Raw genomic sequence first — 18,520 nt, forward strand, 5'->3', positions numbered from 1 at the left:
GCGGACAAAAAGCGGCGAGGGTAAAATACGATCCGGCACAGAAAACAAAATTCGGGGGGTAGGAGGAACAAAAAAAACAACACTGGCACATACACACACTGGATGGTTTGTTTTCTAGCGATGGTGTAAAGAAAACATCTTGCCAACAGCTTCTGCCCGCTCGGATGCCAAATATTGGAAAATGAACAATGGAGATGATGATGGCGAAGCCAGCTTTTCATTTTTGTGCAAACGGGAAAGGCGTTTTTCTTTCGTAACGAGTGGAAACAAAATATCATCGTAGTGACATTGAGGGGAATGCAAACGAGGGTTCACTAAGAAATGGTTCGAGTTTTATTAAACATTACTCGCTCCCTTTATACACTGGCTTTTGGAGAACAAATGTTTGGACTTGTTTGAGATTATTCTTCTGAATGGGATTTTTACCAAAAGGATCCACCAGCCAACGCACGATGTGGACCGTTCATCCTTCGGTTCATTAACGACGGCGTCGGCTCGCCGCTCGTCGTGTGCTTCGGGATCGAGCCCGTGGTTGAGCTCTTGGGGCAGGTTGGTCTGGACTTTGGGCGGCTGAGCTTCGACGACGACGGGATCGGCTTCGTGGCGCCGCCCGACGGCTACTCGATCGGGCCCGGCTTCGACTACGACGTGAACGGCTTCTTGATGCTGCTCGACGACTTGCTGGTCGCGATCGGCTTCGACCTTGGCGTGCCCGAGACGCGGCCGGAGGCATTGGCATGGAGTGTTCCTCCTCGTTGGCCTTCGCGTCGCCGGAAGCCGCCGCCATTCGACGACCTCTTGATCGCGAACGGCCTCGCGAGGAACCACGACGTTGGGGCATTTCATCATGCGGGTCCATCGGAGGCGGATACATTTTACGCATCGTATGGAGGGGAAGCTGCATCGGCAACGGGGACGATGATCGAGGACGGACGAGGGCCTCAGTTGGTTCTTCTACGTTCGTCGGAGGGTCCAGCACATTCAGCGGGATGCTGAATTCCTCTTCAATCTGTTCAAGCTGGAACTGATTCCTGGTTAGATTTCTTTACTTGAGAAAACGTACATCAAACTGAACTCACCTCAAGAGCGTTGTCCATGGTGCTCGAAAGGTTCTTGAAAAATCTTCTGAAATAAAATTCACTTCCAAAAAGCAGCCTCTATGCTTGCCTCAATTAACTTCTTACCCTGAGAAAACCACAGCTACAAATGGTAGGATTCTGAAGTTGCGGTACTGTTAAAATGAAGTCCAATGTGTACTGCGATCGTAACTCGATAGCTATGTCGGATATTTTTCTTCAAGCATTTCGTTACGTTTGAGTTATAGGTTACTATAGGTCTATAGGTTACTTTTAGTTATTTAAATTTTCGGTATCCATTCGTTCCAATGGTAATCCTCCGATTTTACAGTTGTTTTTTGGTTAAATAAAGTGTAGATAGGTTTATTGAAAATACTGCTTTCTCTTGTGGACGAACATTTTCGGCAAAATTACTTACCAAATCCAATGGAAAGTCACAACACCGTTCAACTAATTTGTTAAATAGTTTATTCGAATAATTTCTTCTCGATTGTTGCTCATTTTGTCGCACTTACAAATGTATATCTTACAATTCTCCGTTTATCACTTAACTATATTTATTTGCTAGTTATTTCAAATGCTGTAAAACACGTGTGATTCCATCGCCGGGCATGTGCCCCCAGTACCGATGCACCAAACCTATTCGCTAGTGTTTCGCTTAAAAGTCTTTTATTCCCTTGTCCAAACTGTCTCGCTTCCGTGCTGTGGTACTTTTATTGATTGAACCTGTTCTGTTTCGAACGTCCCGTTTCCGGTATGTTTAGTAGCATGTGTGAGGGTGTGTGTTTGTCATGTTCGTTTGATAAGTTTCGAAGTAACATCTAACGTTGTGTCGGTCGGTGCTATTTCGTTTTGATGGCTGGTTCCGCTTTAACTTTGACCTAACGGGTGGTTTTGGTACTATTAAACTCCTGTTCTGACGTTGATTTTGGACATTTCTAGTTTCCAAAACCCACATAAACAAAATTCGGGGGGTAGGAGGAACAAAAAAACAACACTGACACATACACACACAGGATGTTTTGTTTTCTAGCGATGGTGTAAAGAAAACATCTTGCCAACAGCTTCTGCCCGCTCGGATGCCAAATATTGGAAAATGAACAATGGAGATGATGATGGCGAAGCCAGCTTTTCATTTTTGTGCAAACGGGAAAGGCGTTTTTCTTTCGTAACGAGTGGAAACAAAATATCATCGTAGTGACATTGCGGGGAATGCAAACGAGGGTTCACTATGAAATGGTTCGAGTTTTATTAAACATTACTCGTTCCCTTTATACACTGGCTTTTGGAGAACAAATGTTTGGACTTGTTTGAGATTATTCTTCTGAATGGGATTTTTACCAAAAGGATCCACCAGCCAACGCACGATGTGGACCGTTCATCCTTCGGTTCATTAACGACGGCGTCGGCTCGCCGCTCGTCGTGTGCTTCGGGATCGAGCCCGTGGTTGAGCTCTTGGGGCAGGTTGGTCTGGACTTTGGGCGGCTGAGCTTCGACGACGACGGGATCGGCTTCGTGGCGCCGCCCGACGGCTACTCGATCGGGCCCGGCTTCGACTACGACGTGAACGGCTTCTTGATGCTGCTCGACGACTTGCTGGTCGCGATCGGCTTCGACCTTGGCGTGCCCGAGACGCGGCCGGAGGCATTGGCATGGAGTGTTCCTCCTCGTTGGCCTTCGCGTCGCCGGAAGCCGTCGCCATTCGACGATCTCTTGATCGCGAACGGCCTCGCGAGGAACCACGACGTTGGGGCATTTCATCATGCGGGTCCATCGGAGGCGGATACATTTTACGCATCGTATGGAGGGGAAGCTGCATCGGCAACGGGGACGATGATCGAGGACGGACGAGGGCCTCAGTTGGTTCTTCTACGTTCGTCGGAGGGTCCAGCACATTCAGCGGGATGCTGAATTCCTCTTCAATCTGTTCAAGCTGGAACTGATTCCTGGTTAGATTTCTTTACTTGAGAAAACGTACATCAAACTGAACTCACCTCAAGAGCGTTGTCCATGGTGCTCGAAAGGTTCTTGAAAAATCTTCTGAAATAAAATTCACTTCCAAAAAGCAGCCTCTATGCTTGCTTCAATTAACTTCTTACCCTGAGCAAATCACAGCTACAAATGGTAGGATTCTGGAGTGGCGGCACTGTTAAAATGAAGTCCAATGTGTACTGCGATCGTAACTCGATAGCTATGTCGGATATTTTTCTTCATGCAATTAGTTACGTTTGAGTTATAGGTTACTATAGGTCTATAGGTTACTTTTAGTTATTTAAATTTTCGGTATCCATTCGTTCCAATGGTAATGCTCCGATTTTACAGTTGTTTTTTGGTTAAATAAAGTGTAGATAGGTTTATTGAAAATACTGCTTTCTCTTGTGGACGAACATTTTCGGCAAAATTACTTACCAAAACCAATGGAAAATCACAATACCGTTAAACTAATTTGTTAAATAGTTTATTCGAATAATTTCTTCTCGATTGTTGCTCATTTTGTCGCACTTACAAATGTATATCTTACAATTCTCCGTTTATCACTTAACTATATTTATTTGCTAGTTATTTCAAATGCTGTAAAACACGTGTGATTCCATCGCCGGGCATGTGCCCCCAGTACCGATGCACCAAACCTATTCGCTAGTGTTTCGCTTAAAAGTCTTTTATTCCCTTGTCCAAACTGTCTCGCTTCCGTGCTGTGGTACTTTTATTGATTGAACCTGTTCTGTTTCGAACGTCCCGTTTCCGGTATGTTTAGTAGCATGTGTGAGGGTGTGTGTTTGTCATGTTCGTTTGATAAGTTTCGAAGTAACATCTAACGTTGTGTCGGTCGGTGCTATTTCGTTTTGATGGCTGGTTCCGCTTTAACTTTGACCTAACGGGTGGTTTTGGTACTATTAAACTCCTGTTCTGACGTTGATCTTGGACATTTCTTGTTTCCAAAACCCACATATTCCTGCTTTACTCTATCCCCCCCTCTATTGCGGTTAATTTTTCGTAGTAGTTTTTACATTTGTCCTTCCGCACCAACCTTTGGTCGAATTGAAACACGCATTCACGCGTACGAAGCGCTTCACAGGACTGTAGTGAGAGGGGGAAAGGCTCGATATTTGTGTGGGGGTAATGGAGTTGAACCTTCCGATCCTGACACGCTGCCCTTCCGAGCGTGCCGTCGGTAACATGTAAGATAAACGGTCGCATGTACCAAATTGGAGTAATTGTAATGTTATCTACCGACTACAATGTACACATCGTTTTATGCTTTTATGCTTACAACAGTTAACACATTTTTAACTTTTAAATTCCACCGGGTTTTGCCTGTTCTTTGCCCGATTCGATTCTCGATTCGGTCGAGTGATTGCATGTGATTTTCATGTGTGTGTGCTGCGCATTGTGTCTCCCCAAGCTCCCCAAAGGTACCCACTTTCCGGTTCGGCCTTCGAATGTTTTAAAAGGGCGATACGTATAGGTTGTGTTTTTCCACCCCACACTTTGGGTGGTCCATGGGAAAAAACATTAAGTGCCCACTGGTGAGTGCAAAATCTACAACAAATATGTAGATCCACCGGGTGGTAAGAGGTTTATTTTAATCATTCTTTTTTTCCGGCTCAAACGATTGCCCACGGTTGGCAGTGTATTTTTGAAAATGCCTTTCCCTGCTTTCGGCCTATTTGACCCGCAGCTGGACGCAGCCGAGTGAAATGCTTTTACGCACAGGTTGATTTATTTCGCTGCCGCTTGGTTCGTTTTTTGCATCCTGCTCGGAATTTTCGCATCAACCGTGGGCAAACTTCGGTACATTGATTGGCTTGATGGAATTAAAAATTCGTTTCAAACAAGATGTGTGCAAACATTGTGGGCGGGAGGGCTTCGGTTTTTTGGCTTGCTTCTGAAAGTGCACCAACAATGAAGCTTTGTGTAATAATTTATTTTTTGGTCTGATGAATGCAAAGAAGCGCGCCACAAAATCAACAAAAACCTGTCCATTGCACGATGGAGCGAAGCCGGGATAAAAATCAAAAATTCATTTTTGGATTTCAGAAAAAAGAGACATGTTTTCTTAAACTACAAGATGAAACTAAGAAATGACCCAAAAACTAGAGCCTCTGCTCTTCCAGGTTCTGAGAAACAGCCTCTCAAAGTCAAGATTTGTGAAAATATTGCGTGAAAAATTGAAAAAAATCCATCAACTTTGAAGGTCTGTAACTCCTATAATAATGGTCGGAATCGGATTCCAAGCACAGTTTTGGAAAGGTTTATTATCAAGCTTTAAAATTATTGACAGTTTAAGCTAATTGAAATTGAATGTCACAAAATATTAAGCATTGTTTCGCAAAACTCCCGGAAAATTTTTCAATTTTCTGTTTTTAACCTTATGCCATCGCTAAGGATTGCGAAAGATTGTAATATGATGCATACCCACTTATAGCCTAGAATGTTTTGTAACAATAAATGATAGTTTTTTTTGCGCATACGCGCGCATCTTTACGTTATTCTGTACTTTAGATGTGAAGCTTATAGTTTATCAGCTACTAGGCGCCTCCATCATGCCATATGCAGCATCATGTGTGGTAAGAAATATGAATTCTCATTCAATGCATTCAAATTTGAAATTCTCATTCAATGAAAAATGTGAAGCAGGGTAGTGATTGAACATCACATAAAAGGGGAAAGACAAGCCAAGTCACTGGCAAAGAATGAAACTTGGTTTGGTTTGCTTTGAATGTATCAGGTCGCTTTTACTTGTTCTACAGCTCACAAACCCATTTTTTTATACCCAAAATTCCTCGGAATAATGTACCCTACACTAAAATAATAAATAATAATAAATGTACCCTACACTAACACTTTGTTCTGTTTGTACCCTTACCTGTAAAAGCCGTGAATTTTGGGTAGATATACCTGTCACTCTTTTTCTACCCTAATGGTAAAACGCCGCTAATTGTGGGTGGATAACTCATAGAAGTGAACACAAATATTTGATAATATTTGCTTTTGAAAACAATATACCCTAACCATACAGTAACAGCTAAGGTAGATGTTAAAATTTTGACCTTCGAACGGCATACCATAGCGGTATGCATTTGAAAAGATACATATATAACATACGTTCGTTTATAAAAACATCATTCAAGCTTTACCTTGAACAGCATAAACACCAATTGTCAGAAAGCTCCTTGGAGAACGAACAACGTTTTTCTAGTTTTCAAGTAAATAATCTATCTGAGATTGATTTAATAATTTCACGATGGGTTCCTTTATAATCAATGATATCATAAACGTTTTGAAAAACAATGCTTCTTGCAAGGAAAACATTGGGTATGCTTTACAGTTCATTGAAAGTAAAGTAAGCATCAAACCGTGTGATAAATTGAAAGTGACTAATAAGTTGATGATACTGGAAAAAAGTTTCAAGGCTAGATTGAAGAAATGTGCTAGAAACTCGAAGAATTTTCAAAAGGATTCGAAAATCTGGTTGAACAAACCATTTGACATTAGTGCCTATACGGAAAACAAAAGTCGTGGACGGCCAAAAAAAGAGTTTAATGATCTCTGCGTGAGGAATAAACGTCGAAGTGTGGCCAAAGAGACAGATATCAACGGCAATCTCGAAAAGGAATTATACTCAGTGAGGTTGTTAGCTTTTAAAGAAAAGCAGTTAAGGCTGATGAGTATGATAGACATGTTTTTGAAAAATCCTTCAAGTGTTATGCCAATGACAACCAAAAGTGATGTTTTAGTATCTGCCGAAGAAGCGTTGGCATGTTTTATAGACAATAGTTTCTCAAAATCCCAGTATAATGATTTGCATAAAGTATCAAAAAAAGTTTTTCCGTCATATTACCAAATCAACAAACTTAAAAAAACCTGCGCACCAAGTGAAGATTTTATTTCTATTAGTGAAACAAAAGCTGAAGTTAATCTACAAGAGTTGGTTAATCACACTGCGTGTAGAATAATTGAAATACAAAAGGCAGAAATCTTGCGACACCTTTCATCTTCTTTGTGTGATTCACTAAGCGTCGTATTATTGTGCTCGTGGGGCATTGACGGATCTAGTGGACACAGCATTTACAATCAACCGCTTCATGGTTCCGGAGAAAATACTGCATCAGACAGTGATTTATTAGTATCGGCATTAACGCCTATCCGTCTTTCGTTCATCAGTGACGATTCAGATATCATCTGGATAAACTTGATGCCTCAAAGTGTTAGGTTTTGCAGGCCAATTGTGATCGAGTTTGCGAAAGAGTCAAAAGAAAAAGTTTTACAAACAGTAGACGAAATCAAAAGCCAAATAACCAGGTTAGTTCCTTATACAATTCAGCTAAATGAAACAAGTAATGTGACGGTAAACTATTCATTTTACATGAGTTTAATTGATGGAAAAATTTTGGCATATTTAACCGACACTCTATCTATGCAAACATGTTGTATATGTGGTGCAAAACCAACCGAAATGAACAGTGTAGAGCACTTAGAAAATGGATTTATTCCAACTCCTGAGAATTTATCTTATGGAATATCTCCACTGCACTGTTGGATCAGATTTTTCGAATGCTTGCTTCACATTTCGTACAGAATTGAATTTAAAAAATGGAAGGTTACTAAAAATTTTAAAAGCATGTACAATGATCGAAAAAAAATTGTATTGGAAAAGATGTACAAGGAATTTGGTGTAAAAGTAGATGAACCAAGGCAAATGGGTGGAAATAGTACGACGGGAAATGTTTGTCGTCGGGCTTTTTCAAACATAGAAAAATTGAGCGATATTTTGCAAATAGAAACAGAACTCATAGAAAGGTTTCGAAATATTTTAATAGCCATCAACTGTTCACAGCCTTTAAATCCAAAAACTATTAGTCTATATTGCAAAGATACATACAAGTTTTACATACATCATTACAATTGGTACAAAATGCCTTCCACTGTCCATAAAGTTCTTGCGCATGTAGGTGAAATCATTGTAAATGCCCCAGCTCCATTGGGATCCTTAGGAGAGGAAGCAGCAGAAGGTAGAAATAAAATATACAGAAGGGATAGAAGAGAACACGCCCGTAAAATGTCACGAGAATTCAATATTAAAGACATTTTTATGAGAGCATTACAATCATCCGATCCATACATTTCAACAATATCTCTGGCTAAATCGTTGAAAAATAAAAAACAAATTCCATACCCAGACGCAGTAAAAACATTCTTCGTAGATTACAGCTCCTCAAATAGTAACAGTCCCTTGCCAATTCAAACCCAAGAAGATGATGGTACAAGTTCAGAATATTCAGATAGTAGCTCTTCGTTAGGAGACGTTATGTCCGCGTTAGATGCTTTGAATATCAATTATATTCCAGATGACAATATTTTGAATGGAAGTTTGTAGTAAATTTAGTTTGTTTTATATCAAACTTTAAAAAATCTTTAAGTTAGTATAAAAAAAAAAAATTAAAAAATAATGCACCCATAGAAAATTCCAAAAATATGAGGTTTTTGCAGCGCCACCTGGCGGGATTGTCCCGAAACATCATAATTTCGTGTAATATAATAGTATTACACGATATTACAATGAAAAAATTGCAAAACATTTGATTCTGAATTTTATCCCGGCAATTTGCTCTTTTCGCTCCATAGTGCATTGGCGTGATATTATTTTTAACTTGATCCATTCATGGGCGCATTGGGGCGATGGATGTAAAAATTAACAGAGTCTCGTTTGTTTTCTTTTTGTTGCGCGTGGGAATTTGATAAAGGATAAAAAGGGTTGCCACTTTTGACGGGTGGAATTAAAACGAAACTTTTTGCAACCCACGCATGCAATCGAAAAGTACCGTAAGCTTCGGCACCGGGCGCAAAAAATGGCAAATGTGTTTGCACAACGCTAAAAACGCTGTGCTAATTGATTGGTGAAATAAAGTTTAAATGGACTGCGCTACCGTACGTTACCGTACGTCGTACGATGACACTTGCGCCGGGTGCTTCATTGCGAAGGTACATTCGGAGTCGTCATTTTACCGACGGAAGAAGCCGGCTAGAAGAACAACTAGGGCAGTGGGAAGCGTTGAGCAGCTTGTTTCATTTTAATTGACTCACTAAAACTCGGAGTGCGCTACAATAGGAATGCAAGTCGAAGGGAAGCGCGTTCTAACGAGCGCATGTGTGGGGAAGCACTTGAGCGAAAAGTTCGTTTGCTTTCAGAAGTTTACAAGAGTGTCGAGCTTATTTGTTTTATAGTTTGCGGCAGCGCCCGGACAAAGTTGGTTTTAAGTTCGGTAAGTTTCCTTGAGTATGTGTGTGTGTGAATCAGAGAGGGGTGTAATATTTTACTGAGAGTGGAAAAGTTGGTTTCTTTTCTACCCATTCGCCAACATGAGTTTGTTCATGAAAACTATTTGCATTGGGAAACATGAGTGAATTAGTTTTAAAGAAAACAAAATCATAAGAGGATAACATCTTGAAAACTGCATTTTATGTTGTTTTAACGATGTCTGCGGAACACTAAATTAACTAAAACGAAAAATTAGAAATGTTAAATTAATTCCTACACTGAGATTTTCTTTACTTTTTCGCAAAATAGAGTTGATGTCGTTAATTCTAGTTTGATCGTACGTTAAATCAAATCTTTATCGTTGAATTCAGTGCTTTTTTAAAATATCATTATGGCTTCGGGGGCTAAGATAGTTAAATATGAACTTTTATACGTTTTTCATACGCCATTTGAAAAGAAAAAGAGAAAAGAGCAGGATGAGAACGAAACCATTCCTTTATGGTATGGTTTTAAAATTCGACACAGTGTTTATCCTTTTGCCATCCACGAGTACGGAGTGTATTACCCCCCCATATAAAACGCATCGATTGCTGGAATGAACCATAAAACCGGCCATAAACATCGTCAAACAATCGCGCGCACATGTCACATGGCAAGGAAACGGATGGGAAGCGCTCCAATCGCCTATGAAGGGCAATCAAAACGGCAGAAACAAAGCAAATGGCACTCAAAAGGGATGCGCTCGATCGAGATTCGACCGACCAGGCGCCTCCATTCGGGAAAAGCGATTATCGGAGACAAAAGCGGAAGCAAAATAGACGACCGCTGTGATGGGATCGGTTTGATGATTGATAGGAAGGGCATTATGCTAATCCGGCCCCGACACGCTCGTGGAGTTAACGGAGTGTGGAATTAAGTGTGGCCAGATCGACTGTCCGGGATGGGGTTTTCCGAGTTTATCGGTCGCCAATGTGTGTGTATGTGCGTCGAAGATAACGACCAACCGTCTGAATTGAGGTTAGTTTTATCGATTGACCGAAACCGGAAAGCTCGGGGTTTGGGGTTGAACTTGTGACGACTCAGTGTCCGTTGCCTTGCCCGGCCTTTCCTAAGCCGGCGCCCTGCGGGGCCGAGTCACCGTTTCTGGGTGGGCCTCGGTGCCACAGAAGCCACAGGACGCCGTCTCAGACCAAATCACCGCAATCGGTATGCGATCAGACCCGCATCTCGCTCATGGCCGCGTGCGGTAGCTGCTGCGGGCAGGAGTTGTTGTTCTTCAGATTTTGTGATTTTAATTGCGTTAAACTATCTTGATGCTGCTGCTGCTGCTGTCCATGGTGCGCATGGTGGTGCGAGTGGCCGGACGAGACCATTTGCTGTTGCTGCTGCTGCTGCTGGTGGGTGGCGAGCAGGGGACGGTTTTCCGGCGAGGCTTGCGATGCCCGCATGTGGATGCCGATGGCGGTTCCGTTTGGTGGTAATTTAATTTGTTGCACATCTAGAAAAGCAATCGAATAATGGGGGAGGGAAATGTAAAACCTCTATGTGGGTAATGTGTGCGTGTGTGTGTGTGTGGGTGGGTCATAAAGTGCGTGTGTGTCTGAGTTTGTTCAGGGGTTTGCGTCCGTTTAATCAACCCTCCTACGGTGACGCCTCCGTTAAGCCTACGGATTTTAATGGCTTGGAATAGGATTAGTTTTGTGTGTACCGATGTTCCCGACCGTTTTCACAGAGCGGATTTGTTTGGTGGCGGAGTTTGTATAAGGCACCTCAATCAACTCGCGGCGCCTGCGAACACCGTGGGACCCAAATCGACTAACAAGCCGGTCGTTCGGTGACCGGGATTTACCAACGCCCGAAATGTGCGAACAAGCTTCTGCTAATCAAAACCATGTAAATATCCTACCGGAAATCATAGAAAAAAAAGCACACAACCGAGAGAGTGTGGGTGAGTTCGAACACCGGTTTTGCCAGAGTGGTCAAATTTGATAATCTTTAATTAGTAATTAGCTAAATCGCCCAAGCCTCGTCGCCCCCGTGCCGGTGTTAATGTGCAATTATTGACTGATAAGCGTACAAACGGGAAAAGATAAACAACTTCATTCCGCCCGGGGGCGCTTAGCGCCCGTGCTGCGCTAATTGGGTTTTTGGTGTGGAGGATTTCAATAAATCTATCGAAATAATTAAGTGTGCCGGTTGCTGTTTGTTTTGTCAATACCTCGGGCTAGTAATGATTTGTAACGGTGGATTTTAGGTTAACTTCCAGTGCTATATCTAGTCATTATTCGAATGAAAAGGTAACAAAATGTAGTCTGTCCCGGAAAGCACTTTAAATTTGTTCAACCCTCATGGCTACGATCGCATGCTCGGGTATGGTTTGCTACATTTAAAGTTGTTTATTTTCTAGAATTTTTGTTTTTGAAAAACATACTAAACATGAACGTTTTCAGGGCTCTACAACTAATGGAATGAAAAATACAGAGCGTAGGACGTTAAACGTAAAAATGTTAATATGTTGATATTCTGAAGTGTGATTGAATTTTATTTGCTTTAGTTTTTATTTTTAAGGGTTTTAAACCACGTTACCGATACTTGTTTAGATTACCAAATTTTAAATTTTTTTTTATACACATTTAATTTAATTGGTAACAAAGAACTTTAAACATAATTAGAAACTTTGCCATTATTTGGATCGGAACTAGACATTTTCAATACATCCATTTATCATTTACCATCTTGGAAAAAAAATAAATCCAATCCAAACAAAACAAAGTTTTAGAGCAAATACTTTGATGTTGTGCATAATGAGAAAACGTGTTTGCTTCAAAGATTCATAAAGATTAATTAAGGTTTCGAAAGATTCATAAACGTTTGAAGATTCGAATCCCCAAAGGATTATGAATCCATCTGAATGAAACTTAGGTGATAGATTCATATGAATTAATCTAGCCAAAAGATTCATAAGGCACAACACTATTTCTAAACAATATCTTTGAAAAAAAAAGTTACATTAGTTTAAAATATAAATCTTGAATTTTCTATCTCCAGTTTTCAAACTAAAAACCAATTAATCGCAGGATTTTATCATGTGTTAAAGGCGTTAAATGCATTAATAAACGAAAATTAATCGCAAATAGTTCAGTGCATTACACTACACTAGCACTTTACCACGGAAGGTGCGCAAAAGTGTTTCCTTATTTCTGGCCCTTGAAATATTTAATTTAAAAGTTTCTAGCAGCAACAATGTTTGGAAGCGTTCGCTCGGAGTAAAGTCAAGTGCCAGTGGGTGTAAAGAGAAAAAGTAGTAGTTCCCAAATACCGGTTGCCATGGCCATTCCGAACCGGGTAGGAGTCGCCTGCAGGGTCGGAAACTGTTGATGAAGGGCAATTTGTTCATTTTCTTCTTCGCCTCTTGTTCACTCTCATGTTGCACTCCTGATGACTGGAAACATTCGTTCCGCTGAAGCTTGAGGGACCATAGTGACATTCTCACATCACGGGAAAGGGCAGTGGTGGCATAAGCCTTTACATGGGTTTGTCCTTGTGTGGTGTATTTTTTCGTTTTGAATGGAAGAAAATGAAATTAAGGGAGCTTAAAATTGTACACCAACCGACGCGGGTCCTCGGGAAAACCGGTCGGGGGGCCGTTTAGGTGGGTGAAGTAAAACCACTTCAAAAAATTACTCTGCTCTACGCCTTCGAGTATGGCACACTCGGCATGGCGGCGAGGCTGCCCTGGGTGTGTTTAATTTGCCACGCGCACCAGTGCTTCGTGTACTTCCGGCGGCGTTGGTGGTGGAGCCATTCGCTAATCACTTTATCTTTCGTGGTTACCGGAAAAGCCGTCGGAAGCGGAAGCGGCATCGTTTAAGTATTTCCGGCCTCACCCTCGCCCCTTCCCAATGCCCCATGTGGCCCTCGTTCAGGTTCGAAGGATTTTCGTATGGGTGCTCAACAGCGACAGTCAACAAAAAGCTCCGTGGTACGCGTTGCTATAATGGCTGCAGGGCGGAACCGGGGGTGGTTTCGGTTGTTGGGGGATGGGGTTTACAGTTAGAGCGAAACTAGTTATTTGCCGAGCGTAGTTTTGCCAGAAGGTTTGTTTAGTCAGGATGGGGTAGGTCTGTGGCGGCGTGTGTGGGTATATTTAAGGATGAGCGTAAACGGGCGTCATCACCATTATCAAGACACAAAACTACGGGCGCTGCCGGAAGGGGCTGTAAACGCAAAGGGGGTGGAGGCACGCATTAAAGACATGGGTGGAGGCAGTGAGTGAAAGTATATTATTGCGAATAATTGATACAAAATAATAGTCTTAACAAATGGCGCCTCACCACGCGCATTCTGCTTCGGAACGAGAATTTCCGCTTTACGGAAACGGGATAGCTTCAGACGGTAGGTGTCCACGTGCGGGAGGAGGGTTGGAGAATGGGTAGTGGTTTTAATTTGATTCATAGCTCGTAGATTGTTTAACACTAAGGGTCTTTGTGCGGGGAAAGCGTCGGAAGGACACGGGGTTTTGTGGGAATGCTTTTATGACGTTTTACAGCGATGGCTCACCGGGAACGCCATGGTAAGAGTGGGGAGATGGGGGAGTGGAATGATGTCCGCGTTTCGGTCTTTCACGCTTGGAGGAGTTTTATTGTTTTGCGGCACGATGGTGAAAATGTGTTACATTGGGCGGAACGTAAATTGAATCATGGCGGAGGTGCTGTTTTCCGTGACAAACGTACGTCACGGGGTTTGTGTCGATTGATTGCGAAAGTTCTGCTCACGAAGCAAATGTTTTCGTTCAAATATTTTTTCTAGCCCTAGAGTTTCAGTAGAATTATCAAGAAACCCAAGTAGTACTTGCTGAGCTTACTCTGAAATAAAACTTTTCATGTTAATCGTTATGCAAAGTGGATTCAAAGAGCCCAAGGGTAGATTTTGGTCTATTTTGTGATGCTTTTCTTAAGAAAATGATTGCACAACTCTTACAAAGGTAGCTCTTACGAGCTCTTGAGAAAATGTAAGGAAATCATCAAAAATTGAAACATTTCCTGAACACATTTTTTATTATGAATGTTCTCACGTATAAAAGTCACCAATTCATGTTAATCGTTATCGTAAAGTGGATTTCCAAAGTGCTCAAAGCTAGGTATTGGTCAATTTTGTGATGCTTTACCAAGGAAAATGATTACAGCGCTCTTGCAACGTTGCAGAAGCACTTTAGAAAATCAAAGGAAGTAATCTAATATTGAAACATTGCCTGAACACATTATTTTTATAATGAATGATCTTGTCAATAAAAGGTAAAACAAAACTGTTCACTTGCATACACTAGTAAGCAAATTTCGCACCTTTAAGAAACAACCGAGAACTAGAGATAAACATTTTACTTTTATATTTTCAGCTACAATTTGAGAATCTAGTGTCTGTAGCTTATTTTGAGAGGTGACCAATTTATGTTTATTTGAAAACTAACAAAGTTAAGAAGCTCTATACATGTACTTGAACCAAAATTTAAAATACGTACCAACAACTAAATACTGTTCAGTCACTCTGTCTCTATTTCTCAACTTTACATTAAAATTGCCTAATGCTTGAAAATTAATTCACAAACCGTTCGTGTTAAATAAAAGGTCCCGTTTGTATTGGTTTGAAACATCGTTCATTGGTTTTTATTGAGTGATATATTTTTTGCCTTCTGTCGTTTCTTGTTTTGTTTGTTCGTTTTAAACTTCCGCCCGCTTACAATGCCCTGTGCTTTGTTTCTGGTTTCCTCTCGCTCTCGAACTTCCCACCTTTCCCTAATTTAACTATATTTACTCTATTTAACTAGCTCCATCACCAGTTTTTAAAACAACTATCGCAACCTGCGCCAAGATGGCGCGCGAACGTAACAGTAACGAGTTCGTAGCGAAACAAAACGGCTACCTAAAGAAACTTAGGTTCCAGCGTTAAACGTACGGTACAGAAGAGATCCAATTACGTAGGTTGGTTGAGTGTGTGTGTGTGTGTTTCAGGAGTTGTGTTAGGTTCTTCCATTGCCACCCCCTGGTGAAAAGATTAGTTCACACAGGGAAGTTCGCTCACTAACAATCAATCAGCTAACAGATAACGAGGAAGACACAGCAGTTTCCACACAAGGAAAAAAGCATGTCCCGAAGGTAACAAAAATGGCCGAACGAAGTGAGCTCCCGAAGCCTGTCACTCAGAGATTCTCCCTCTTCGGCAACCGTACACCCGAGTGTTCTTTACATTGTCCCGCGTCCCTGTACCTCAAACCCACCCCCTTGGTTCCTTCTACTTTGCTCCACCGAGGCATCCGGAACGACCGAACGAATGACGTGTGCTTAATTGTGTTCTCGATCGCTTTTGCGGAATCATGCCCTCTCCACACTCGCTTCCCTCCATCAGAGGGCAGAGTTGGGGATGGACGGGAGATGGTATACGGTTAGTTTTTGTGTGTGCAACCGGAGAGTTGTACAGGCGTCTGGGGGGAAGGATGTGTCCCTCTAATAACTGATTCGGTTCCGGTGCTGTTTTGTTCGTTCAATGCCAGGCAAACGGAAGCGCAATGGAAGGAAGAAGGTGTTGTTTGTGAGTGTATTAACGGTCGATGGCGGGAAGACAATCACGAGAGAAAGCCATTGTTGATGGTCGAGGTGCTAATGGTCATGGTAGTGTGGTGTAGAAAGGTGCACGTCCGAATGGTGATGGTGATCGTGAAGGTGGTGGTGGTGGTGGTTCGTTTTCATATCGGTGTAGTCATGAAATCTAGTCTCACTTTACCTGTGTTGGTGCCGGCGGAAGCTGCACTCAGTCCGGCGCCGCCCACGCCGCGCGGCAACGTCATGCACTCGTTCCGGTTGTAGCTCATCGGGATGTGCACTTGCTGCTGATGTTGTTGCTGCTGCTGCTGCTGTTGCTGCTGCTGCTGTGAGCTGGGCTTTGGCAGTGTCATCATGCCGCTGACGAACGTCCCACCACCCCCACCGGCGCCGGTGCCGATGAAGGTGGAGTTCTTGATCGGAATGGCGATGTGTTCGCTGCGCGGCGGAAGCTTCGTCGTACCGTAGGACGTGTTGTTCGCTTGCAGCGACATCTTCGTCACGTTCGACTGGCCGAGCGGGGCCGGCACATTGCAACTTCCACCGTCCACTCCACCACCACCACCACCACCACCAACATTCCCAACCATATTCCCACCACCGCCGTTACCGCGACCATCGACACCGCCACCACCCGGTGAGCCACTCTTCATGACGCTTATCTGCATGGCGTTGGTGCAGATGTGCGACGACTTGACGTCGCCGGCCAGGATGAGCGCGCCCGTATCGTGGTTCTCGACGTCCACGATCACGTTCGCCGACTGCGAATGGCCGAGATGGTAGTGGGCGTGCTTAATCGGATCGAACGGACCCTGCTGGTGGAGGCCACCGCCCCGCTGCTGGTACTGTTTCTGCAGGCTCTTCACCTCGAGCCGCGTCTTGTCGCGCTGGTAGTACACGCCGGCGAAGATGAGCACGTTCAGGATGAGCAGACTGCAGCCGATCGCGATCGTGACGCTGAGCGCGGTCGAGTAGGCGGCATATCCGGCCGCCTCGAGCCCGGCCAGCGTGTCCGTGGTGGCGTTCAGGACCGTGACCGTCGGCGCCAGTGCACTGTAGTTGCCGACCGGCATGCACGTTGTTAGCAGGACTGGCTCGGCCGTCGTCATGCCGACTGGAAGCAGAGGATGAGCGGTTAAAATCAAGCACAATGCCACTTAACGTTGGGGAAGTAAGATCTATCCTTGACGCCTTTCGTTAGTGTCATGTGAGCCACTGGGAGACTCAAATCGAGCACTTTCTTTGAAGTCCTTAACTGATATTTATGGATACGCAAGGTTGTTTTTGATCCAACTTTATCTGATTATTTTCTCGTTTCCAACTGTTTTGGAGGACTCAGTTTCATCTAAGAAATTGTGGAATAAGAGTTGTAGCTCTCACAGAATTTGATGTAATGCCTGCTCAAATAAATTCCTTAGGACATCGTATGCAATCAGAAGAGCAGTTTACATATTTTGCTCTTCTATTACAATTATATGGAGTATTTAATAAACGGACCATTCATTATTCTACAACGTGTCTAATTTCATTATAAGAGGGAGATTGTTCAGACAAAATTGAATTGAAATCTGTGCCTAAAAGTATAACGCATCATTTAATACTTCAAATGCTTATGTCTAAGTACCCATAGATGCTAATCTTACATTTGCCTATATTCTGCACAGCGCAGTGTGACTTTACCATAATTCGAATATCTTGAAGGGAGGTTAGAGTCATTCATGTTCGGTATGGTAATAAGTACTCGCAGATGTGCTCAGAAGCTAATTATTGCTATTCATTCAATAGTGTAGCGACGTTCAGAAACGTTCAAAGGAGCAAAACTTTCAACACGCCAAAAATGCCACTTCTGAGCCGGTTAAATAGTAATTTACCTGATACTTGAATGAATACAACACTATCCGATGGAAAATAGTGAGGTTGACTTGAACTGCTACTTTTACTGCGAAAAAATTAGCTGAGCATAGATTCGTAATGTACCTCAGCGCGAGTACCGTAATCAAATTAACCTTTCACGATCACTCGTGCAAAAAACTCGTTTAGTGGACACGTTAGAGCCATTCCCCAGGGGATGGCAACTAAAAGCTGTCTGGCCCGGCATCCGCCTGGTGTGAATTAATTCATCAGCCCCAGCGAGGGCGACACAAGACACGAGCGACCTAGCGGAATGTGAATTTCGAGGAAAAAGCGGCATGAAGAACGGTGCAGAGTTGGTGCAGAAAAACGTACCGTTGGCGTGCAGTGCGTGGCCTAGTTCGCCGCCCGTGAGCATACCTCGGCGCTTGAGATTGTCCTCCAGGTAGTTGAGCCGGCCGGCGAACGAGTCCGGTTTCACCAGACCCTCGTACAGGTCCATGTCATCGTGGTTTTTGAAGAGATTGTGCCTCGCTATCACGTCCTCCATGCCGGCCTTGTGCAGCTCCGGGATCAACCGCAGCCAGATCGACAGCTGGTGCGCTCGGAAGTGGTTCTTCATCCGTGGCTTCATGCCTACCATCATCATGTGTGTGTGTGTGGGTGGGTGGGAGGGTTTCGGACGATGGGAAGAGAGAAAAAAGCAAACGGACGAACATTAGCACACGCAGCGAGTG

The 18,520-nt window shown here is 43.1% G+C and overlaps 1 protein-coding gene across 1 annotated transcript in view; it reads right to left on the minus strand.

Moving 5' to 3' along the window:
• Window positions 1-10,550: 10,550 nt before the first annotated feature.
• The window catches only part of LOC131259628 (neuroligin-3), a 46,787-nt gene continuing 38,817 nt past the window's right edge, over window positions 10,551-18,520 (minus strand). The window contains exons 6-8 of the mRNA XM_058261168.1: window positions 18,159-18,419; window positions 16,114-17,046; window positions 10,551-10,834 (exon numbers count right to left, since the gene is read on the minus strand). Of these exons, the coding sequence (XP_058117151.1) occupies window positions 10,551-10,834; window positions 16,114-17,046; window positions 18,159-18,419 (1,478 nt within the window). The remainder of the gene's footprint in view (window positions 10,835-16,113; window positions 17,047-18,158; window positions 18,420-18,520) is intronic.

The sequence above is a fragment of the Anopheles coustani genome, chromosome 3, assembly GCF_943734705.1.
Source record: "Anopheles coustani chromosome 3, idAnoCousDA_361_x.2, whole genome shotgun sequence".
Classification (NCBI taxonomy): domain Eukaryota; kingdom Metazoa; phylum Arthropoda; class Insecta; order Diptera; family Culicidae; genus Anopheles; species Anopheles coustani.